The sequence below is a fragment of the Aedes aegypti genome, chromosome 3 (genome assembly GCF_002204515.2).
Source record: "Aedes aegypti strain LVP_AGWG chromosome 3, AaegL5.0 Primary Assembly, whole genome shotgun sequence".
NCBI lineage: Eukaryota > Metazoa > Arthropoda > Insecta > Diptera > Culicidae > Aedes > Aedes aegypti.
Genome location: NC_035109.1, coordinates 266,701,004 through 266,728,038, shown reverse-complemented (window position 1 = coordinate 266,728,038; position 27,035 = coordinate 266,701,004). Strand labels below are relative to the sequence as shown.

Sequence of the window (27,035 nt, the reverse complement as noted above, 5' to 3'; positions counted from 1 at the left end):
TGCATAATAGACGATTAGAACAATAGCAGTCGAGTTCAGATTGAGTACCACTTCTAGTACTGCATTTGGTCCCTTGGTACTGCATAATGGACGATTGCTAATGGACCCTTTTAAGCATAGCGAGTGGTGGAATTCTCCTAGGAAACATTTCTACAACGCTATGTAACTTATTTCTACGATGGGGCATATTCCGGTTTGTTTTGATACGTCAAGATTTGGACCGTTTACAAAAAAACATCTTGTACCCTTTTCATAAGCTACCTGGCGGGAGAAAGTTGCATGCATAGCATGACCAACTTAATAAATAACACCTTGACATCATAAACTACAGAACTTTTTTTCTTAGGGGGCGTATTACTGCGATAGATCAGTTTTTTCTTAGGGGGTGTGTTATACCTGTTTACCAAATGAGCAAAAATATATAAGGAAAACAATCCGTTTTATTGTATTTAAAATATTCCAGCGTTATAGCACAGACAAACACACGTAACACTTAGAACAAATTTCATTAAAATCCATCGCCCATTTTACACCATCATCATCTGGTGATCAAGTTGCACGAAATCCGATTTTGTGCAATACGGATTGCAGAAGGCGCTAGTGTGAAACGGCAAACGCGAACATAAACGATGCGCGTGCCTCTGGCAGTGTTGATAGACTCACACTCAAAATCTCAATCAATACGCTCTCCCGTGAGAGCAAACTCATTAGAGATCTGCTTCGCAAATCTCACGCTTGAGATTTTGGTGCAAAATCAACTCAATCAACTCAAACCGTAATAAATGATTCAGTCGCAAAACCCGGCAAAAACTCGTGAAATCCGAATGTTGTTGTTTACGTTAGAAAGGATTAACATAATTTTACCAGAATTACAAGAAATTATTGCCGTGTGTAAGTAAACTGTGGAAATACGAGACAATGAGTTAAAAAGGTGAGCCAACTCATCCATGATTTTTTGACTGCTGAGTTGCATGATTTACAACTCACGCATGAACAATCTCAAGCGTGAGTTGTGAGAAATTGAGTTTTTCACAACACTGGCCTCTGGTTGCGAGGTTTGCATCATAGTGAATTTGAATTGATCGTTAATTGAGTGATTGATGGAAATTTCGTCAGAGTTACGTCTGTTTGTCTGTGGTTATAGCATCTCAAGTATCTCAGAAAAGAGAGGAACAAAAACAAAAATCAGACCTACTCTTATGTTCATCGATAAACTGACTGACTCTGACTTATGATCGTTTTTCGGCCTTCTTTATTCATAAAGGAACAGATTTGTATCGTGTTTTAGATTACTTGCTCAAACTCTTGAATTTATGTTTCCACTCACAAGTTGAATCAAATTGCTAACAACAATTGCATGACTATTCTACCGTGTGCAATCAAATGTAAATCGTGCGAGCATTCATTCAAAAGACAGAAAAGAAATGGCTTTGTTCTGAAACTATCAGCACATTTAGTCGTTTCGCGAGTTTAGCGTCAAATACACTATCATTAATCATTGTTAGCCTTTTCCTACAACGACGATAACAACCGGTGTGAGACCTATAGCGATCGAAACGACTGCGACGACAACGACCACCAACTAAGTGAGGAGTGTACCGTTTCCGGCCCCGTCGAAAAAATAAAGGAAAAGTGTTAGAAGTGCCATAAAGCGAAGAAAAGCGTACCCATAGTTAATCCGTTTCAAAATATTTACGCAATGGACGAATTCCGGCACCGGTGGGTCAACAACTGTGAAAGGAAACTACTTTCGGTGAATTGATTGCAGTTCGGTGCGGAAAAGAGGAATGAAAAGTGTGAAACACCGGAAAATTAGGCCCATGTCGAGCGCAGTAAAAATAATAGCGTAACCATAATCCGTCTGTTAATTAATCAAACCTCATTATGCGATGATTATACGCGCCAGTGCGACGATTTGGGCCACCTTGACTACCAACGCTGTCGATACGGTCAACGACGACACCTATTTTTCCGGATCCCGAGAGATATCCGTCTTCGCCGCCATCATATCTACCAAATTCATAGATTGCAGCTTCACCTTGGATCGCGGAACGGTTTCAAACATTGCAGCAGCATGGCCACAGTCACGAGGAATGCGAAGATTATTTTCGGGGGAACCGTGCTGCTTCTCTTGGGGTAAGTATGAACGTCTACAACATATATATTTAAAAAAAAATCCATTGTTCCAATAAACTACAGCAGTAACCATAACGACAATAGGGCCCTAAAGCTTTGTCCCAATTTTAGTGCCAAACGCTTAAGTTTAGGCCAAAAACACATGTTTACTCAATTTTCTAATGTTTTCCATTGGTTTAAGTCCAAAAAACATTTTTTTTAGATTTTGTCACATCCTTTGGCTTAAACTCAAATTTTGGGTGTATTTTGTTTTCCGTGTCCCTTACGAAATGTCAGATAGGAACAACCCCAGTGGTCGAACTAAAACCCCTGTGGTGATTTTGTCGACTAATCGAACGTCAAACATGATCAAAAGTGTCAAGGTTCATTTATAGGCCAAATTTTTAAATTAAAGTTTAAACATGATATAGCCATTATTTGAGCGGGAAAAATTGCTAAAGTAGTTACAGTAACATGCTTTTTCGTGTTATTAAATAAAAACAAGATTTCATTAAAAATTTTAGGACCCAATTCTCGAAAACTTGTTCATATAGACTCAAGTCAAAAAAGTATACAAACTTGTTTTATCGATCCTACGTGTTTCGCAGACGAAATTCTACACGTTTTGCTCTGAACCAACTCGATTTTTCACTTTTAGAACGTTTAATTTCCGTATTTACAAAACGACGAAAGTAAGATTTTCAACTTTCGCAACCTAACCACTACTTTCGCCGCCCCGCTGTACGGAGAGACAAAGTGGCTTAACCTGGAATGAAAACAAAACACTACTTGAGTCGAATAAACACTGGTAGAAAAACGTCGCAAGTAACTGAATAAAACGGCTTATCATTTTGTCTTAAAATTCTTGTTTGAAATAATAGGAACTCCATAGTTTTTTAACGCGAGCGCATTGTATGCAAAATTTGAGCAATGTACACGTCGAAAAAATGTTAAAAAGGTGATTTATTTTAAAACTGTTTTGGAAGACAGGTTGTGATTCTTCTGAATTAATTTTCTCAAAACCGTATGGAAGTTACTTACGTCGATTTGAAAAAGTAATCGAGAATTTAAAAAAAAAATCGAAAAAATCAAAGAGTACAGGTAGAGCTTTGGTTCATAAAAATATATTGCAAATTGTTTGAAGTTTGCCTTTTTAGTTTTGTGAATTAATAGACTCGCAAGACATACCTACGCAAACTTGATACTGAAAGTCCGTAGTTCATCTTTCCACCTCACGGGATATGTCATTGCCCCTGCCTCTACCTGCAACCATGTACACTTTTTTCCTTTATCAAGGTGAAGAAGGATCGAAGACAAACTTCAAATTTTCAAGAGCACGGATCTAGAGAACCATACTTCCGTTTAAGCTAAAAACTTAATCAATTAGTCACTAGCTGGTGGTGACAAATCGATTAGGTTTTCAGCTAAAACGGATGTTTGGTTCTCCAGATCCGTGCTCGTGAAAATTTGAAGTTTGGCTTCAATTCATCTTCACCTTTATATCATTTAGAAAAGTACATTTATTTCATATATCTAGGTGTTCTATGTTAGTAAATATTATCATCCAAATTTGGTCAAACTAAATTAGGCCGTAAATGATTACTGGTGAATTGAATTCACCTGCTTATAAGATAAAAACAAAACTAACTTGACCTAACATCATAGAGCACTTATATTGATCTTGGAAGATGACAACAAATTTTGTCTATAAAATTTGACAAACACGACATTTCTTCCAAAGTTTCAATATGAGTTATGCCCATTCATAAGTACTATGTCAAAATTCTATTTTGAATGCTTTACAGAGCCTTTTTACTGGTTTTATAACAGCCTGTCCATATTGGTACAACATACAACATACACCTGAAAATTTGTTTGAATGCCAAAAGCTTGTTCTCAAGACAAAGTTTCGGTTTTCTGTTACTCCGTTATTGCAAGAACAGCTGTACTTACACAGGGAACCAACAGATGGATCAGCAGCATCTTCAATGTGTAAGTACTGGTGCTCTCATTATTATAACAAACAATACCGGCGCCGGCTGCGTCCGAATGCAGATCAATTTGGGAATGGGAGGGAAATGTTGACGTGTTACTTGCTTTATGGAAGCCGAGGAGTCCTCTGCACTTCCACAAGAAAACACTGGGAGTTTGGATATGGGAAAGGATTCGTTTTAGTAAACGATAAAGATATAATTTTAAATGAATACGTGAAAACGGATGATCGATACCGATAGTGCGGTTACTATGCGAACCGGAAACAATCCGAATTCCGTCGCTCGCCCACCATGGAGCATGCAAAAGATTCAACGGACCAAAAACTACTGACGTGTCGATTCTTTTTTTTTTTCGCCCGCACACTTTGTTTTTGTTTTTTTTTCTCTTCCGAAAAACGCGAACCGGACACTATTGATCCGGATTCCGTCACTCGCCCTCAAAGGAGCATGCAACAGATTCAACGGATCAAACACAACTCGACCAATTTTGGTTCCCTGAGACCAAAAACTAGAAAACATTATCAAATGGCACGGAAAAATATCCATTCGGTTCGTGGAAGTGAAATCAAAAAGTAGTATAGTGCTGTTCGGAAAAAAAAATAAGTCATAGTTGTGTTTAAAGTGATCATGAACAGTCTTAATTCTAGAAGCAGTTATACAGTACTTAAATACTGATCAATTGGTGTATATATGATAGATAAAAATGGAAGTCACCAAAGTGTGCGTTTGATAAAAAAAAAGTCGACAAGAATAATTTGGTGAGTCCGATACATTTTTGAAATGTGTGTATTTTCTACCGATTTCATGTTTTTTTTTTTCAAATTACTGCATATTGGAAAGCTCTTCATCTCTTTCAAGAGAGCGAGGAAAGGCGCTCAAGCCAAGGCCGAGGGAGAAATACCTATGTCCATCCCGAGAGAAGTACAAACAACACATGGAGTGTGCATTACAATTCCTAGTAACGGCACTCCCAACGATTTTATATTTCTCCCTGAAATGAAACGTTTGGTACGGTCGTCCCCGTTTCTTCTATTGAAAATTAAAAAAAATGCGTTTATCATGTTATTCATACTGTATGCTGCATATATTAATGCTGACAAGAAAATATTGGAAGAAATTTCAGTATTTCCAGGATGCTTTTCAATATTGGCTGTGCAAGCACTTAGAATAGAATGGAATAGAAGTTCTGAAAAATTCAACAAAATCCATCCAGAAAGAAAAGAGTATGCACATTTTTCTGTGTTTTTAAGCATGTGAAAAGTATGTTGGCTTGATGAAAGTTAAATAAGTTACTAGGGTATGGATTTGAGATATATGGATTTTATTTATTTACAACATCTTCGACATTAAGATATCTTGAAAAGCAAGTTGTAAAATAACATACTGCTATTGAAATTGCTTTGAGAATTGTTCCCCGGTGATGTTTGGCATTAAAGTCTCCGATGACATACAATGATGACTAGCGGTGAAGACGCATCAAGCTAGACCTCACATTTAAAAAGGGCACAAATCCGAAAAACCAGACAACTAGTAACGCTAAAAACTTGATTGATTGCTCACCATCTGCGAGTGATGAGTAAATTTTCATCTTGAATATAAATCTGGTTCTTCAGATTTGTGCTCTTGAAAATTTGAGGTGTGGCTTAGATTCATATTCACCTCAATGCGAGTCAATTTTCGCAAGTCAGAAAGAAGCAAATGAACTTACTGCCCGGTGAATAGAAAAAAAACAAATGTTAGGCAGGAATGAAATTACATTTACCGTGCACCCCCGCTAATTTGAATGGTACCTCATGCAAACCATCGGGGTTCATTTTTAATTTGAACATCTAGTTACCCTAGAAACGTGTTTCTGGTTACCTCTTTCTCTGTTTTGTTTTGATTCTGCGTTTCGTTCCCCAGCGTTCCATTTCACTTTTCTCCATTCCATGAGCTAAATGACGTTTGAGCCATTTTTAATCTGAACGATATGCAAATTAGCGGGGTACAGATTAAAAAGTGTTCAGATTAAATGTGGTCAAACCAACGGGGGTACCCGGTACCAAGCTGAGTTTCAAAAGAAATACTCAAAGTTGCAAAAGCTTTGTTTTTATATGACGACAAAAAATCATGTCTCAGGCAGGTTTGAATAATGATAGCAACTCCACCATATCATCCATTCAGATGATCATTTCGATAAACAGAAAAGTTGTACCGGGTACCCCCGTTGGTTTGACCACATTTAATCTGAACACTTTTTAATTTGTAACCCGCTAATTTGCTCATCGTTCAGATTAAAAATGGTTCAAACGTCATTAACCTCATGGAACGGAGTAAAGTGAAATGGAACGCTGTGGAATGGAATGTAAAATCAAAACAAAACAGTAAAAGAGGTTACCAAAAACACGATTCTAAGGTGACTAAATGTTCAAGTTAAAAATGAACCCCGATGGTTTGCATGAGGTACCGTTCAAATCAGCGGGGGTACACGGTATTCTCTTTTGAGCTTGGATCCAGATTTCAAATAAGTTCCAATAACATGTTATGTATAACAACTACCGAAAGCTAAACATTACATATATTTTGCAATTGGATTAAATGGACAAATTGATGTGAAGTTTTGCGAAAAAGTTACACGTCTTCTCAGTGAGAATCGAACTCACGACTCCCTGATCTCTAGTTAGGGCGCGTTTACCCTACGCCATGAGAGGACTCATGAACGCAGAAGTTAACCTGAATTCGATTTCAGCTCAATAATCACGTGGTCCTTTTTCGCAAAGTGCACCTCATTCGGAAGAATTCAGAACTTCACATCAATTTGTCCATTTAATCCAATTGCAAAATATATGTAATGTTTAGCTTCCGGTAGTTGTTAAACTTCCACTCGGCTGGTTAGCCGTAAACTGTGACGAAGATGACTTGTATTTGTTAAAAGTGTATTCCATAACACCTGCATATTGGTAAACCTTGCTTTTATACGTTCATCATTCACACACACACACACACACACTCACACACACTGATACACGACATAGAGAGAACCCAATAAATCATTCTGTACTGAGACTCCGTCGACTCCATTACTCTAATATCACATGGTGTCAGAAAAAGTGAGTTATCGAAAATAGTTATTGATTTTCGTGACGAACAAGTGAAAAAATGCAATTGCAGTGTACAGTAAAGTTGAATCGAATTAATTTTCAAACTAGCTCACCGGAATAAGCCTGAAAATAGTGAGCAGTTTCCACAACAAGGATGCCGGATGAGGAAAATAAGGTTATGTCGGCCGCTTCAGCGTCGATTAAACCACCGAAACCACTAATCATAGAGGAGAACATGGCTGCCAAATGGAAGCAGTGGTGGCGGCAGTTTAAGTGGTATTCAGTCGCAACAGAACTGGAAACCAAACCACCACCAATACAAGCGGCGACGTTTTTGAGCTGTATTGGTGACGAGTGTATTCGTGTTTTGGACACTTTCGGACTGACAGATGCCCAAGAAGCAGACATTAAAGTGCTAAAAGACAAATTCGAAGCGTATTTTGTTCCGAAATCGTGCATAACGTATGAGCGGTACGTCTTCGGTAAAATAGTGCAGAATGCAGGAGAACAATGTGATTCATTTTTTACTCGAGTTCGCGAACAAGCCAAGAGATGTGCTTTTAGTGTTTTACACGACTCCATGGTCAAGGATAAAATCATCGCTGGCACGATTTACACGAATCTTATTCCGCAACTACTCAATGATGACAACGACCTTCAGAAAACGATTGACATAGTGCGAAATTATGAACAATCGGTGAAACAAACCAAAGTGATGCTCGAGAAATCGGTTTTGGAAGTGGACGCCGTGCGTCAGAAGAAGTACGAGAGCAATGTACAAAGTGATGCACCTTTTCCATGCAACCGTTGCGGCTTGGAGCATCGGCGAAGAATGTGCCCGGCCTTCAACAAAAAGTGCTTGAAGTGTGGGAAGAAGGGGCATTTCGCGGATCGGTGTTTTGGTGGTGGTGCTTCGGGAGGCAGTAGTGTTTCGAGTGGCAGTATGGCGTCCGGTGGTTCGATCAAAACGGGAAATAACAGATACGTGAAAACAGTTGAGGTTGAAGAAGAAGAAGAGCTGTCGGTGGAGGAGCTGTATATAGCAGCTGTTGATGACGACGACGAAAACAGTGATGAAGTGTGGTATGAAACGGTATCAATCAACGGGAAGAGTGTAACACTGAAACTGGACAGTGGAGCTGCGTGTAATGTGCTACCGTGGAATATTTTTCGAAAACTGGGTAAAGAATTACAACAATCGAAAACGAAAAGGCTGATATCGTACTCAAATCATAAAGTGAATGTGAAGGGTGAAGCAGAACTTCCAGTAGTAGTGAGAGGGCGCAAGGAAACTGCGACCTTTAAAGTGATCGAAGGTGATATGATGCCAATTCTGGGAAGAAAAACAAGTGTCCGTTTCAAACTAATTGCGCGTATCGATGAAGTCAACATGGAGAAGTCTCTGTTCAATGGACTGGGGTGCATCAAAGGATTCGTCTACGACATCGATCTTGTGGAAAACCCAATGTTCAGAAATGAATCACCCAGACGAATTCCACATGCACTTCGATCGGCGGTGAAAGCAGAATTGGATTCGATGTTGCAGATGGGAGTTATCGAACCAATTACAGAGCCTACACCGGTGTTAAACGCCATGGTCATAGTACGGCAGAAAGGTAAGCTACGAATTTGTATTGATCCATCGGAAGTAAATAAGAACCTCCTTCGCCGAGTGCATCCGCTTTCAACCGTGGAAGAAATTTCAGCACGAATTTGTGGCTCCAAACATTTTTCGATCTTGGATATGAAGAAGGGTTTTTGGCAAATACCCGTATCGGAGCGCACGAAAAAATATTTGGCTTTTGGCACACCGTGGGGGAGATACACTTGTAGAAGATTACCATTCGGTTTAGCATCAGCGCCGGAGATATTCCAAAACTTGATGAGTTCACTACTAGAAGGAATTGATGGGGTTGAAAGCTCAATGGACGACATTCTCATCCATGCGCCAACAGAGGAAAAGTTGAACAAGATTACCAAATTGGTCTTGAAACGAATTGAAGACGCAGGGCTAAAGCTGAACAAAGACAAATGTATTTTTAACAAACCTACAGTAAAATTTTTGGGACATTTAGTCACGGATGTAGGGTTAAAAGCTGATCCTGAAAAGCTGGAAGTCATCCAAAAATTGAAGCGGCCGACAAATAAATTGCAGCTTCAAAGAATTTTGGGTACAATAACCTACCTGGGGAAATTTGTCGAAAACTTGTCAGCTATAACCGAGCCCCTAAGGAGATTGTTAGTAAAAGATGTAGAATGGATTTGGGATCATGACCAAGAAGAAGCTTTTTTGAAGATTAAACAAATCATGATGACACCACCGGTTCTAGCGTATTATGACGTCAATTCTGATGTCACGCTATCGGTAGATGCCAGCTCTAAGGCATTCGGTGCAGTACTGTTGCAAAATGACAAGCCAGTTGCTTATGCGTCAAAATCGTTGACAAAAGCACAAGAAAATTATCCGCAAATAGAAAAGGAGGCAGCCGCTATTCGATTTGCGTGTAATAGATTTCACGACTATATCTATGGTAAAAAGATAAAAATCGAGACCGACCACAAGCCATTGGAATCGATATTCAAAAAATCGCTTGATAGAGCTCCTCCTAGGCTAAAACGTATTATGCTGGATGTAGTTCAATATGCACCCGAAATAATGTACAAAAGGGGATCTGATATTCCTCTTCCAGATATCCTTAGTAGAGATATGGACAATTTGGAATCAAGGGATCCTTCAGATGAGTTAGAAGTCCACATCATATTGCCAATGTCGAAGCCAGCGCGACAAGAAATAGTTGAAGAATGTTTGAGGGACCCAGAAATTGTCAAATTGACACAAGTCATCATGAATGGCTGGCCGAATGAAAAGAGGTTGGTCCCAGATGTTCTTCGGAAGTACTGGTCTTTCAGAGATGAAATGGCGGTATATGAAGGACTAGTATTTCGGTCACATCAAATTTTGATTCCAAAGAGTTTGAGGAACAAGATGTTGAAGGAGATTCATAAGGGCCACACCGGAATCCAAGGCTGCATGCGTCGTGCGAAGCAATCTTTGTTCTGGGTTGGAATGACCACTGAGATAGCAGGTATGATAGAGCAATGCGCCGTCTGTGAGAAGCATCAGAGATCCAACGTCAAACATGAACTGATCAATAACGAAATTCCGACGCTGCCGTTTGAGATCGTGTCGTCTGATTTGTTTCATTTTTGTGGCAAAGAGTACTTGCTCATAGCTGACAGCTATTCAGGATTTTTTGATTTCGCTCAGCTAAGGGAACCAACAGCGAGAGTAGTCATCGAGCAGCTGAAACGTTGGTTTGCAACACATGGCATTCCAAGAGTGTTGTATACCGATAATGGGCCGCAATATTCAGCCAATGAGTTTGCCACGTTTAGCCGACTGTGGTCGTTCGATCATGTTACTTCCAGCCCCCATTTCCCTAGGAGTAACGGTCTTGCAGAAAAATTTGTGCAAACTGCAAAAAATTTGCTTAAGCGATGCGCGGAGGATGGTTCAGACGTCCAGTTGGCTCTACTTTTGATTAGAAATACTCCAAGAGATGAAAAGTTGCAGTCGCCGAGTCAAAGGTTGATGAATCGTACATTGCGTTCTACCATTCCAGCAGCAGATGTCGTTCTCAAGCCTCGAGTAATCAACCAAGTTACGGAAAATCTGACGCAGAAAAGGCTGCAACAGAAGAAATATGCCGACAGAAGTTCAGTCAAGCCTCAGGAGTATCACGTAGGACAAGCCGTCATGCTGAGAGATGAGAAGTCAAGTTTTTGGAAGGGAGGAAGAATAACGGAGAAACTAGAGCAGCCAAGATCATACATGGTACAAATCGGAGATGGGAAAGTGGTTCGAAGAAACGTACGAGACATCAGAGATATGAAGGCCCGAGATAGTTGATTCGAGGTAACCGGAAACGAGATCCAGTCTGCGGTGAACTACCATCAAGATCAACGTGAAGCAAATCCAGAGGACGATGAAGAACTTGGCGGAACACAGCAAGGTCGGCAATCGATTGTGCCGTTACGCCCATCAACGGACAGTCCTATTAGGACAAGATGTGGAAGAATCATTCGTTCCAATCGGAATAGTGAATTTGAATACTATTGATTTGCTTAAATGGGGAGATGTGACGAAGATGACTTGTATTTGTTAAAAGTGTATTCCATAACACCTGCATATTGGTAAACCTTGCTTTTATACGTTCATCATTCACACACACGCACACACTCACACACACTGATACACGACATAGAGAGAACCCAGTAAATCATTCTGTACTGAGACTCCGTCGACTCCATTACTCTAATATCACGATTCATAATTAAAAACAAGTATGTTATGTATGTTAATATATGTTAGAAAATTTAACAGCTTGTCCTCCTCACAATTCAAAAAATCAAAGGGGGTTGTGTACAAGACACGACCGCATGACGTTAACTACGCCAAGTGATTTTCTGCACTTGAATTTTAGTCGATTGTCATAGTTGCGCCTTACTTGAGTTCAAAATCTAACATAATTTCGTGACGGTTGCAACATTTTAGATTTTCAATTGACACCCAGTATATTGCCGTAAGACGTAGTTAACGTCAAAATGAGCATACAATTTTATTTTTTTCTAAATTTTATTTAAAACTATTGGGTACAGAAATGTTACTGTGCCTCTACTCCATACGTTGACAAGCGTTGACAGCAGAGCGGTTCCATTTGAATTCGAATGTCGGTTTACTTTTGTATTTTTTGATTTGGCTGAAATTTGGCATATGCTTTCTTTATACCGTTTTGATTCATATTACAGACACTTAAGGCCTCAGTGAAGTATATCTCATTAAAACGCATGTAAAAAGATCATTCCGTGTGAATCCTCCGCGTTATCAAACCTTAAATACACTTAACTTCCGAATGGTAAGTAAAGATTTTGATTCTGCAACATGAATAATTTAAAATAAATAGAAAAGTGTAGACTTTTCATGGTTCTTATTCCGGACGCTTCCTTACTTTTGCCTCATATTCCGGACACTTCGATTCGAATTCCGGACAAGTCAAACAAACCATAAATAGAAAAGTTAAAGCATCAATTGAAATCATCAAACCACTAAAGAGACGCCTGAGGTAGCTGAGCATTATGAATTTGATTAGATATCAATGGAAAATCCTTATTAAAACAAGCCTCGAAAGTGAGAACTTTTGAACGGCAAAACTGAAACATTTCGTGTGAAATGTTTCCCATATAAAGTCGACTGTCCGGAATTTGATGCTGTCCGTAATATGAATCGAAACAGTATCCAAAAATGCCTATTTGCATCATCGGTTCGCCATTTTTACCCTAGCGTTACTTTTGAGAAGGGCCTAAGAAAATAAGCCTAAACAATTTTCAAAAAATTAAAACTCGGAAACTATATGTCTGATTAGTTTTGTGTCTTCCACAAAGTTTTAGGTTATTGTTGGAATTATCTGGAAAAATATACGCTGTAAAAAAATGTTGTTTTTTTTTATTTCGAAAATCAAGCTTAAAAATCCATTTTTTCAAAAATCGTTTTTTTTTTATTTTTTATATTTTAAAGTAGACAAAAAATGGAGTCTTTGGCACAGTGAGTCAAGATGGAGAAATCATGGACAAAAAAGTTATGATTTTTTTTAAAAAGGTTGATTTTTCAATATGGTCTAAATAAACTTTATGAATGCTTTTCGACCCGATTTTATGAAAGTACGCAAAATTTGCAACAAAAAAGGTATACAAGAAAATTGTGCTAATTGCTACCGTTTCCGAGATACAGCGATTTTAAAATTAAATTTACTGAAAATTTACAACTTTTGGTTGTTTTCGGATGTTTTTCGAGTTGATAAAATAAAGAATATTTTTTTCTGAAAGCATTTTATTTCATGTTCTTATACAATGATGGAGCGTCCTATTTTGATACAGATTTCTTACTTTTTCATAATGTTTACAATTTTTTTACTATCATTACAGTTTGAAAATTGCCTAACTTCTATTTTATCTACGGAAACTGGAATAAATGAATGGTATTTTTGTGTTCCCTGAATAGTTATTGCTTTCGAATATTGTTCATTAAACTGCTCCTTGATATGTTCATACTCTGTTGTAGTTGCACAAGAAAAGAAAATTTGTGTTAGTTGCTCCTCCTTTCGCTTTTGAGCCCAATCAAATAATTCCTTGGCATTAGACGGGGTTGGTGGTCTGATGGCTACCGCTTCTGCTTCATATGCAGAAGGTCATGGGTTCAATCCCAGGCCCGTCCCTTTCCTCGTACTTTGTAGTTGTATATCTCTCACTTGCTTCTATCTTCCATTCTTAATATATCCCACTCATACTATTCGTTCATAGCAAACGCTAGAACCAGAGACGGACAAGAAACCGTTTCCCTAACGCTTCCTACTTCCACGCGCACGCCTTTCTTACGCCTGATACATAGGCAGTCTGCTAACCACAAAAGCAAACCTCTCTGCCATGCCTTTCCCCCAATCCATACACTCCCGCATGAACTGACGTGGATGCAGTGGAATATACGGTCTACGTGGGAGTCAGTTCAATGCATCATCAATTCCTCCCCCTTCCCCTCATTGGTCTGCATTCTGACGTGGCAGGTGCCATTGTTGCCTAAAAATAGAAGATCACCAGCACATATACACTGAGGATGCCTGTTAGTCCCAAGCAGTCATTCGGTTGGTTCCTTGTGTAAGTGCAGCTGATCTGGCGATACTGGAGTGCATCCACGGGCGGCCAATCAAGCTCAAGCTCAAGCTCAATCAAATAATTCCTTGGCATTTTTGATGGGATGTTCACGTTCTTTAGCTAGACCGTTGACTCAATCGATGTTGCTGACGTTGCTTCTAATGTCTCCTTACTAGAAACATTCAAGTTAGAGTTCGTTGATTCTATTGATGTTGCTGACGTTGCTTCCAATGACTCCTGACTAGGAATATTCATATTGGAATCCGTTGACTGTATTGAAGTTGCTGATGCTGATGCTTCTATTGTTTCCTCTTCCATGCAAACAGCTTCCTCTTCACTACTTGATAAGTCATCACTGCTTGATAATGCTGTTCTTTTGGCCAATTGTAAACGACACGAATCGCAAATTTTAAATTGTTTATTAAGCTGATTTTCATCTGCAAATCCTAGTTCAACTAATTTGGCAATATTACTTTCCGTGAGATTTCGGTAACTTTTTGAACACTTTTTTGAAAACACATTTACACAACCTTTGTTGATGGTGTTAATTTTATACTTCATTGTTCTAAGCTATCTTTTACTTTGCACTTGATTATCACTTGCTTGTGTCTTTGCTGCATCAGCTCTTTTTTATACCAACATGGGTACTTGAATCAACTATTAGGTACGTTTCTGTCCGACCACAAAAATATACCAACGTATATTAAGAAAACATCAGGTATATTTGTGTGAGACAACTGGGCACGTTGCTCCTCTACTCATAAAGCTTTTGTTTTCGAATGGAAATATTTCATTATCTTAAATCGATATAAACGCATTTCACGTATTGATTGCTTTTTATTCGTTATTTAGTTATTTTTTAACTTTTAACATTTTATTCCATATTTTAGTGATCATTACATATCAAAATATCACAATGTTGAATGTTGAAGTTGTGTTTCGTTAAAAAAATAAATAAATCATTTTTACAGGGCACATTTTTTATTTCGCCTCATACCATAAAAAATTACCAAATCAATATTTTTTCAAACATTTTAGTCAAAAATTTTCTGCTCTTTCAGACAATGAACACATTTCTAGGCTTATGAGCCTCGAAAACCATTCGAAAATGACCAAAAATTGAAAATTATATCATAATTTTGTATTAAAATCGCTGTATCTATAAAACGGTAAAAGTTAGCCTGATTTTCCCGTATGCCTTTTTTGTTGTAAATTTTGCGTACTTTCATAAAATTGCGTTGAAAAACATTTAAAAAGTTTATTATGACCATTTTCAAAAATTCACCGTTTTTCAATAAATCATAAATTTTTTGTCCATGATTTCTCCATCTTGAACCACTGTGCAAAAGACTTCATTTTTTGTCTACTTTAACATATGAAAAAATAAAAAAAAAATCAAAAAAACAATTTTTGAAAAAATTATTTTCGAAATATTAAAAATTACAACATTTTTTTACAGTGCATATTTTTTTCAGATAGTCCCAACAATAACCTAAAAGTTTGCGGAAGACACCATAATGATCGGACAAACCGTTTCTGAGTTATAATTTTTTGAAAATTATTAAGGATTTTTTCTTAGGCCCTTCTCAAAAGTAAGGATAGAGTCAAAATGGCGAACCGATGATGCAAAAAGGCATTTTTGGGCATAAAGAAAGCATGTGCAAAATTTCATCCAAATCAAAAAATATAAAAATGAAATTTGGGAAAAAAAAGTCGTCGTTTTCTGTGGAGCCGCTCAGCATTGTTCTGTTTCTTCGGATGGCTTTGAACATCCGTGTCTAAATTTCCTCAATCACCATATTTTTCGTTTATTTTAACTTTAAACAGTATTGCAATCAAGATTGCAATGAATAATGTAATCCAATGCATAAAATAGTAACTTTTCATCGTATTCCTGGGAACCTGTTTCTTCACAAAATGCTATTTAATTGCAAATGTGGAAAAATGCTGTCTGCTGTGGAAAAATGCTGATTACCATCACCTCGACGAGCGTTTCTTATTTCTAGCATGACTTTCATCGTTTTTGAATATCATTTCCTCGTAAGCATTCGGAAAATCCTGTCAATCAACTCCAAGCATATGAAGGCATATGTATTTTAATGATATGAGGAATTTCAGTAGGGTTGGTGCACCAGTATTGGTCAACCAGTAGGACAACCATCAAACATGGTTCGTACAGATTGTTTTTCATGGGGAAAAATGACGAAATTTATTGATATATGTTTTAGTTTTAGTTTGTTATGCGCAGACAATCGATCGAACTCTGTGATTAATAGATTTCGTAGAATTAAGTAATTCTAACCACTTAATTTACTTTCTCCCTTACCGAATGTTTCAGTTTCTGAAATTCATAATAATCCGTAATATGCAATAAATGTGTATAAATTACCTCAAGTGGCCACAAACTAAATACAGATACAAGCATAGCTTTTTTACTAAACCGTTTATTTCACAGACTCTAACGCCTTTAAACATAACGGAGCCGAATTCAATTGATCACACTTGCTTCCTAAATTTAAATACAAGATAAACTGTTTGAACTGCCAAACTGTTTAAACTGCGATTTAAAACGCGTTCTATAAAAAAAAAATCAACGCGAAAACCTGAACCATAAATTTATTTGCTATTAGTTTACCATTGAACACATCTTGAACATACAAAATTGAGCGTGTTTACGTAATGCAGCTAAAACCGATGCACCTGCCCTAACTACCCACCATCCTTTCTCTCCAGCGAATACCAAACACAAGTGCCCACACTTTCCCAGTGACGATCATCATAAGCCATAATCAAAGAACGAATGATTATGCTAATTACGTTGACAATAAAGCAGCAAACGACGAAGAAGGCGCTACTGGACTGAACGACGGTCAAAGTGAAGCGAATGGCCAATGTAAATGACCAGCTCCGGTAGTAAGGCTGACATCAACGGCAACCTCAACGATTGTGGGTATGTGGGTGGTATTGTATAGGTCTTTGAATGATGCTAAAGGAGCAAAATGCTTGAATAGCTTTCTGACCAGAAGCTGCCTCATCGGTACTGTCCGCAAGGAAAATCAATACACAAGTGTTGGCCGAAGAGCGATGTCGGAAATGAATTATTTTGCGGAACATAGGTATGTTTACAGAAGGCAGTCGTCGGGACGGGCTTATTGCGGGGGTGAGGTATTTCTTTTGATACGGATTACTGGGTCATAAATTGAGAACCTATTGAAAAACATAATGCTGCCAATTAAGAACGTAAGCATTGCGGATTTTCTCGGTAATGGTATATCTTTTTGTCAATTTAATTTCCATCGGTGCTAAAAATCTAACATTCGTATTTGCACTAAAAATTTGAAATATTATAAAAAATATTTCAATACTGTTAAACCGATGTAAATCCACAAAATGTTGTGTTATTTTGACACGCATTCTGACAGAAAAGTTTTTTGAGAACTTCTGAAAAAAGGTGCAAAACCACAAAAAATACAAAAAAAAATGTGGCAAAATATTATGCTGTCGGTATTCGAACAGGAACTCGCACCTATCTATGCATACCATACCTAGTTAGGTATTATACCATACTTAGGTATAGCTCAGTAGTCCATAACTAAATTTGATAATAGTATGGTATTGAAAATATTGTTTAAAACATGAAAACATACATGTCTTTGAAGTATTCGAAAGTTATTGAGGACTGCTTGAGTAATCCCGGGGCAAATATGATAAGGTCGATATCAAATAGCATTTCCTTTCAAGGATGCTTAATGTTTCGTTGGCATCACAGACTTGAACTTGTCACTTTTGCATAGAATTATTCACAGTTTTTGAAGGTATAAGCAATATTATTGGAAATGATGTTGCTGAACAACATGTCAACTTTAAGCGTGTAAATATCGTGTAAGCTTAATTGAATGTTTGAAATTATACAGCATTACAAGTTTTTGTTGCTTATAAAACCGTTTATTCTCGAAAAACGTGTTATTTCAAGGCAAATGCCCTTCTGGAAAACTTTTTTTAGAAGTTCAAGAATAAATTGCAAAATCGTTGTAAATCTGATGAAAAATTTCTTCAAAAAATTCCCAAAGGAATCACTGGAAAATATTTAGATGAATCTCTAAAAAAGTCTTAGGGAAACAATAATATAATTCTCCCTAAACAAATTAAAAGGACATTCCTAGTGAGTTTTTTTTTGCTAGAACTCTTGAATGGTTTACAAAAATAATGAGTCTTTTCCGTAGCGAAAACTGATATTTACAAATTTCACTGATGTGCCGCTAAATAAGACAAACTAACAAACAAGACAGCTTAGTAGCGGATTAAGATTTTTCTGAGTTATTAAGATCTTTGTTGATGCTTTTTGGAGTTAATACAAACTGCTACTAAAATATTATGCTTTATACCTTCTGATGAATTTCCAGTTTTGACATAACCTTTTGTAAGACGAAGTATAGCACAAAATTAACAGGAAATAAAGTTTTTTAGATACTTAGAAAATTAGGTGGAATCAAGTCTCCCCGGGGATCAACTCTACCCAGTTTCTTCTGTCATGGAAGTCTCTCTGTGACAAATCCCTTTAAAAGTCTGTGGCAATCGCTCCTGGGCATTGAGGGGGCTAGAGGCAAAGGGACTCTCTGAGAATCGTATTCAGGATTTTATAAAAAAAATTTTTACTTATAATTTAATGAGAATTCCGCATGTCAGAATTAAAAGAAGTATTTAAAAAAAATTCTGTCTGGCATTTATGGAATAGATACTTTGATAACACTATCCCGAATTATGTAAGCATCTTGTAAGATTTGTTGCAAAATGTTTCAAGTTCAACCAATCGCAATATTTAAACTTATTGTTTTAAATATTCTGGCACATAGATAGATAGTTAGAATTGGTAGCTTTGAGAATCTTCCATATTCCACTTGAATAATCAAGAATAAAATAACTGAAATTGTTCGAAGCCTTGCATTTTAAACTTCAACAATATCTTTAAAAATGTTATGTCTGATATACATACGAATCAGCCAAAACAATTGAAAAAATTGTAGAACAAATTTCAACAATAGGCTAAAAATACAGCATTGGTATATTTTAATTTCCATAAGGTTTACGATCCACTGTTTAGGATATTATGCTTAAAGCTTTTCTTAATGAATTTCCTCAGAGACACTTTTTAGAATGTCTCTGGAAATTTGCTCAGAATTTTTTCAATAGAATGTTCATTGAAGGATGTTTTAAAACTGTATAATAATCAGACTCCTGCAAAAATGTATACCGTTTTGTCTCATATTCCGAACACAAGATGATTATAGAACGAAGCCACACCTCAAATTTTAGAGAGCACAATACTTGAGAACCAAAAAGCGCTCCGCTTTGAAAATTTATCCCATTGATCACAACCAGCAAGCAAGTATTTTGATTGAATTGCAACGCGAACTGTTGTCAGATTCTCCAGTCTTGTGCATTTGAAAATTCGAAGTTTAGCTTAGTTTTATAATCACCTTAAAGCTAACAGCGGCTTCAAATGTATCCTAAAAGCATAAAAAAGCTGATATTTGAAAAAATCTCAATTTATTCTCAAAATCCAACTGTTAGCTATTGGATGTACCGATGATAATGTTGGTTTAATTGATTTTTTTATTGTTTTTACGTAAAAGTATGGAATTTCATTTTGATTCAAATGTCGAACACTCTGTTCATTCTGTCTCATATTCCGAATACCTTGACTCAAATTCCGAGCAGCATGAATGAATCGTATTCAAATAAGAAATTTCGCAAATAAATTTATCTAAGCTAGTTTTATTGGTGTGGAACTAGAGAATCATTACTACTCTCTAAGTATAAAATAGATTGGAAGACGTTAAAAATGAATTGCAATTGACTGCAATTTCCTTGCAATTTGATGAAATAATTCAGTGAAACATTTCAACCACATTGTTATACAGTCAACCCTCTATGAGTCGATATTGAAGGGACCATCGACTCATGGAAATATCGAGTAATGGAAAGCTGTTTGAGGGGACCATCATAGTAACCATGAAATTTGATTTGTAATATGGTTCAATGAGTCGATATCGAGTCGAACATCGACTCATGGAGGTTTAACTGTACAAACACCGAGTGTTCGGAATTTGAGACAAAACGGTATTAATAATTTATTCGAACATGTTTCACAATCTCCAAATATGTGATTTCTGTAGTACAAGCTATTTTTGACCAATATCGAAAAAAAAAAAATATTTATAAATAAAAAATGCGACTTGGAATGGTTAGTACCCTTGTGCTTCATCAGAGTGCCCTCTCATATGAAATAGACGATTTCCTGCCATTCTCAAATTTAGCCGAAATACCTAGAGCCCATTGTATCCTTCACATTGTATTCAATTACATGAGATAAGCGCAAATATGGAAAACAGCAGACAAAAATAGCAATACAACTGCACCCTGGTAGTGAATCGAATTCAGTTTTGTCGCAGCGTAACTCCGTTGGCGATAGTAATTCAGCACCTAGAGAAAAAAGGATTTTCATACTGAATTGCTCGCACTCTTATTCTACTGCAAATACAAATACAGTAATTCCCCGTTCATGACGGTATTTCACATCACGACACATGCACTAAATTTGTATTAATCCTTATATTTTGATTATAACTTTTATTATCGATACGTTAGTGCAAATTAGTTATACAGTCGACTCTCCACATCTCGATGTTCTACGTCTCGATATCTCTCCCTATGTCAATGGTTTCATAAGTCGCTTCAGTCTGCATACATTTTCATTCTCCATATCTCGATATCCTCCTTATCTCGATAACTCCATATCTCGATGTGTTTCTGTTGTGTTCTTTGTTCTCAATTTTCTCTCCATATGTCGATATGACCAATATCGAAGGTTAATAGACCAAAATTTTAGGTTTCAAAACAAATTAGAAGCGCAAAATGACGTCTGTTTGTGTATTTCTTTCTTGGCAACGGAGTGTTTTTCAATCTAGTATTCATCAAAAATTTGTTCTTTGTCTCGATCTGTCCCTATCTCGATGGTCCTTTCGATATCGAGATGTGGAGAGGCGACTGTATCACTATCTTTTTTTTGACAAATTATATAGATATTTTTGTTAGAATTTGTCCAGTGCGTTTTATTTTCTTTAATTTTTCACAGCTATTACAATATTAGTTTGAGATAATATTTTATGAGAGAAATACAACAAGCCGATTAGCCACATATTCGTTTGGTCAACGATGGTTCCAAGAGTGTCTCACATCGTGGGATTACTGTTGTGAGTAAAGTGAAACGAGGGAGGCTTGGCATATGTAAAACACCAACCAGCATATTAGTTCGTCCTCACCTGAAGCCAACCTAGACTAACTAAATAGTTAAACGGGCTACTAATTAATAATTCATGAGCTGTTTGCGCCTCTTTAAGGATTGCTCGGCGGTACCGATCAACACAATAAGGTGGTGCCCTCTGCTGGCTTTTATGCGCCTGAATGCGTGTTTATTACACGCTGATTTGCGGGAAAACACAATGAAAGCAGATCAAACGCATTTCTCCAAGGGGGGTGTCGTCCGGTAGGGTAAATGGTTCATTAGTTACCTCCACTTCAGTAGTAGACGAAGTATGGTTTGACATTTTTTGAAAACTTTAGTTAATATCATTTTAAATATTCTTACGTTTCTCATATCAAAGTGTTCTGTGTAGGGCAACACTATCGTTCTTGTATGGTAGAACTAAAATCTATTACTAACATGTTGTTAACAAAATATTACATTTCATTTGTCGTAGCAGTTCAGAATTTAAAAGGCGAATTGAACTAACTATATGCAGGTGAATTCAATTCACCTTCAAATCGCTGTAATCCAACTTTAACTAAAACGCAACGATTTTGTCTAAAATTATCAATAATTTTATTCAACACTTGTTCTAATGTTTCAACATTGGGTATTATATGTAACTCATTAGTTTTATACTATGTTATTAGCTGTTGATTAAACAGCTCGTCCTCTTTACCATTCGAAGAGAGAGAGAGCATTCCAATTTGAAATTTTCCATTTGTTTTTTAGTTCCAATAAAGAAACGCAACACCATAACATGTGTTTTGAACATTTCACAGCAATTTGGACTGCTTTAATCATAGTGGTTGTTTTGAAAATAGCTTCAATCATTTGATTCAATTGTTCAGTTAAATAACATCAAAATCAGAAGGAGACATGTTATTAGAAGTAGGTTCATTTTCTGTTGGGATTTTCCATTGGTGAAGAGGCGGAATTGAAATGGAGTGGAGACTTTAGTTTAGGTATGTTTTGACATGCTAATTAATAACTTTTGTGATATTTTTATGTCATACTAGTGGTCCCGTCAAACTTCGTCTTGTCATCAAGTAGGCTGTTGAAAACTGCTAAGGGGTCATCCAAAAATGACGTCCATCATTTAGGGGAGGGGGGGGGTCTATGAAAGTATGACAGTGCATGTATTAGGTATTGGAAAAAGCGTGACACAGGGGGGAGGGGGGGTCTAGGAATCCCGAAAAACGATGGACGTCATATTTGAACCGTCCCTAAGGATCGCCCCATACAAAACGACAGTTCCGTTCACTCTCGTTTTTCCGACTTTCCCGGTGATTCACCTGGGATTTTTTTACACACAAACACGTCGGAACCCTTGACGAACAAAACGGAGAATGAATCATTCAAATCCGTTGATCCGTTCATAAGTCATTTCGTGACATACAAACACCATTCCATTTTTATTTATATAGATAGATGATGCTGTATTCAATAGAGGGTCCTATTAAAAGAACCATACTAAAAACAAACATTTACTAAGAGAACAGGGCTTCTTTTATTAGGATAGGTCGACTGGTACGTTAAAACCACATATTTCATAGTTTCATCGACATTTTATAGCTATTTTTCCTAAATTGCTCCACTAATGGTACACTTGCCCTATAGGAAAGTATATGAGAGGTCATCATACACTACCACTGCAGTACGGATTCCGAAAAGGAATACATCAAGAATGGTTCACTTCCTTTATAGCGGTCGGAAGGAAGAGAATTTCGAAGAACTAATGGAAGAAGGGGGCAAGTGATTGGGATGGGAAATGCATATTCCTAAACCGGTGGAAAACATGGAGATGTATTGCTGGTAAATCGCTGTATCCTGTCCTTGGTCCTTTGAAATGAAGACTAATGTTGGGGATATGCCAATTGCTTTTGTTCATTCTGAAGGCTTGATGAAATATGCTTCTAAAAAAATTGTTTAATGCTATGTTCAATGCTACTTAGCCTTCTGTGCTACTCTGTTGACATTTTCCACATTGGAACAATGTCATTAGGACAACGTTAGCGTTGTTGTAAAGCTTTTGGTCAAACAGGGTGATTAAGCACGGATTTTTTAGCTTTGAGATTTGTTTTTATATTTTGGGGTCACTTATTATTATTTCCATGCATGATCAAAATTCATATTATTTCACAAAACCTATACAATAGTGATGAAATTAAATTAAATTATTAAATTAAATTCCTCTAATTAATAGCTTAGCTTAGCTTAGCTTAGACTGACTACACATATCAATGGTTGCTATTCCGTGATTGACCGAAGTCAGTGAAAATGCACAGAGAATCAACTAAAAGTTCGGCTAGGATTGGCCATAATCTTCTTCAGTGTGCATAATTCAGTGCCTCTATTTATACATGGTCAATAACGGCGCCGGCCACGTCCTTGCAGTCAGGTGGGATTGGGGGAAGGAATATTAGTGTGTAACTTTTGCTATTTGGAGACCTTGCCTCTGCATCTCCACAAAGGTTACTGGGAGGGATTCACTTTGACAAGTGATTAGACCAAGATAAATAATTATTTGTTAGATATAAACATGCTTATATGTAAATATAATATTTTCATTTGAAATGAACAATATCAATATGTGGAGAAAAATTATGCCGACACTTGAGGTGACGAACCTTTCAAAGTTTGTTGAATAAAGTGAACCTTTCGCAAGTCTACACTTGCCATTCAGTTTTTTTTTTTAATTACAAAAATAAAGGTAAAAAGATGAAGGCGTTTTGAAAAAAAAAAAATTAGACATAAATAATTTATGAATCAGAGTTTATGTCGACACTCACAGTGTCGAACCATTCATAGTTTGTTGAAAAATCATATTTACGTCTCACCGTTGTAACGGTTAAAGGTGCAGTCATACATATTTTATAGATAAGAAATAGTAGCATGAAACGAGCTCACCAATTGATCCGTCATCCTTGAGCAGCAACAATACACTTTCAGCTTCACTCGTTTGCTCGGCTATATAAAAGCACTCAGAGAAAATAGGCGCGCGACCCGAGAGGTAAAACAACTGACGACTGCTCGGGCTTTCTTGACGCACTGCCCAGGAGCAAGCGTCAACGCCGAAAGATCAAAAAGGACTAATCGAACGCGGCACTTTTCACTTTACTCGACCGATGCGCGACATGTTTGATCTTGCCCTCAACGCCCGCCCCCGCTGGAGCAAGCATCAAGGTCAACGGATCAAACACAACTAAGCGATCGCGGTTTTTTTTTTCACTTTCACTCGACCGACGCGCAACATGTTTGATCCTGCTCTCATCGCCGGCCCCCACAGGAGCAAGCGTCAAGGTCGAAGGATCAAACACAACTCTATGTTCAAATTCCTCTAATTAATCGTGATAAACTTGCAATATTGATTTTTTTTTTAACAGACGCAGATAAGATCACCCTTATTTGTTTAATTTGTTAAACCTATATTAAACCATTACTTTCATTTCTTTTGTCTGGTTGTTTTGTGTTAGGCAACACTATCATTCTAGTGAACTTTAGAAAATCTATTATTAATATTTTGGTAATAACATATTTCATTTAATTTTCCGTAGAAGTTCAGAATTTTAACAGGTTAATTGGATTCTGAAGAAGACTCTCGTCGTATATGGTCCGTTGCATGTTCTACTAATTTAAAGTTAGAACATGCAAAGGATCATTATTTAAAAAGTGCGATTGAATTTCAAGCTAATATTTCAGTAAAGTTGTTCATTATGTGCTATATTTACTTAATTTCATTAATGAATGAAAACGTTCCAATGTTAACTTTTGATATCACTGGAAAATTTGACAACATTCTTCTTTGAAGTTAACAAGCGTTAAAATTATTCTGCACATAAACTTGGCTTGCGAGAATCAATTATGAACATCAACATAATGATAAATCATACTTTTTGATAACCACAATAATTTATTTAAGATTACAAAAACACTTTGCCATGATTATTTCCAATATTTGATAGGAAACACTGACATTGAATCAACCTTACATTACATAAAATAACAGGCATGATTCTAAAAAAAAATCTGTATCTTAATTTTACAGAAAACTAAGGTGAAATTCTCACTAAACTATTAGCAGAAGTTCTCAAAATCCTCAGTACAATAAATATTGGCAGTGCTTCGGATAGCCCAAGCAAAAGATGATTCGTTTTCGGGACGCCGAGAAGTTTTGCGGTTTGCGTTGTGTGACCCAAATAACCAGTAAGCACGATAATGCGGCACAGTAACAGCATTATATGCGCATATAGGGTAATCATTTGATGCATGTCAGTTTTATATACGCATAAAATGCTATTATAATGCCAAAAAAGGCGAAATAGCGTGCCATTATAGTGCCAAGATATAACCGTGCTTCTCTGCACCACTAATGCTGATATAAGACCACGTGAGAAACGTCAGTTGTTTTCGCCAGGTTTTAGGGCGAATATTTTGTGTTTTCGCGTACGCAGCCAGAGAGCTTTCGCGTATGCGGCCAAGCAGCTGGTACACGAGGTAAATAAATGAAAGAATGAAAACGGAAACCTCTAATAGTATGCAAAAATGTAATAAAATGATACAGAAGTACTTCTCCGTATCAGACATATTCGTTTTGGTAGTTTTCATCCTTTTGAGGACTTGCAATTGCCACATTTTGATCCTCGTTTTATGATGATGAAATTCCTCATTTTGCGTCTCGAACCTGCGACACCCGTATTGTTGAGTTGTTGTCCTGCTCCTTTGCTCCTACGGCCACATAAGATGAATACTATTGGAAAGAAAAGTGACCAATTTAAACCATCACTTTTCCCCGTCATAAAACCTGCAATTGTAGTAGTGAGAAGATTTATGTTTGACTCCCTCTTACCACTATATGCAAACACAAAGCACGTGGTATATCTGTCAAAACACTGGATGGCATTTAAACATGCCCTGTATTCGAATATAAAGCCAATATAGTGCTTATTTAATGCCTGTATGCATCAGGCTTAGAAGCGTTAAGGCTAAGTAGCCCGTCATTCGTTTTGGCAACAATGATTACTTTTCAGCTTGCATTTCAAAATTAACAAAACTCAGTCTTGATAGTTGATATTGACTTGAAAATGTATCACTGTACGCGCAGACATGCATAAAATATGCTGATATTTTTTCAGTTGTGTCAGTGCAAAACCGACTGATTTTCTTTGATTCGAAATCGTGAGATGAATAAGAAACAATCATCAACAACGCGTACAAATTTCAATGACGGCCTACTTCGCCTTAATGATGCTGTAATAGGGTTTCTATGCAGCGGAAGTGCTGTTATAAGGTGTGTAAGCATTTGTGGTGCTATTATAATGCATGTACGCATCTATGATGCTGTTTAAGGGCATACTATTAGTGCTTATGGTTACTTGGGGAGTGCGAAAAGATATTCATGTTCAATCGAGGATGGATTAACAACTGGTGAGCTCGTTTCATGCATATGATAAAACATTCCTTTATTTTTTTTTTTTCTATCTTTATTAACGAGATTTTTAGCCCTAGGCTAGTTCATCTCGGGACCAACGGCTTTACTTCTCTTCCGAAGGAAGTCGTCACTGAATTTTTTAGTGACTATCTCGGGGATGGGATTCGATCCCAGGTCCTCGGCGTGAGAGGCGTGTGTTCTAACCACTACACCAGGTCCGTCCCCTAATTCCTTTATGACAGCGTTACTTTTATGTAATATTCAAACTAGCTTTGTATGGTTCGTCACTACAAGTGTCGGAATTATGCTTGATTTATACAATTTTAATACACATATATTTTTGTTATTTTGACATTACTAAGAACCCTTAAAACTTCTGCCAAAAATTTTTAATCTCCAGACAA

The 27,035-nt window shown here is 37.0% G+C and overlaps 1 protein-coding gene across 4 annotated transcripts in view; it reads left to right on the top strand.

Annotated features, from left to right (window-relative positions):
• LOC5579663 (glycine receptor subunit alpha-4) overlaps positions 1-27,035 on the top strand; it is a 143,302-nt gene that overhangs the window by 23,578 nt on the left and 92,689 nt on the right. For 3 of the 4 annotated variants that reach the window (XM_021851756.1, XM_021851760.1, XM_021851754.1), the window contains exon 2: positions 1,506-2,136. In XM_021851756.1, coding sequence (XP_021707448.1) covers positions 2,075-2,136 — 62 coding nt within the window. In that variant the 5' untranslated portion in view covers positions 1,506-2,074. The remainder of the gene's footprint in view (positions 1-1,505; positions 2,137-27,035) is intronic. The other variant, XM_021851755.1, reaches the window with a different exon arrangement.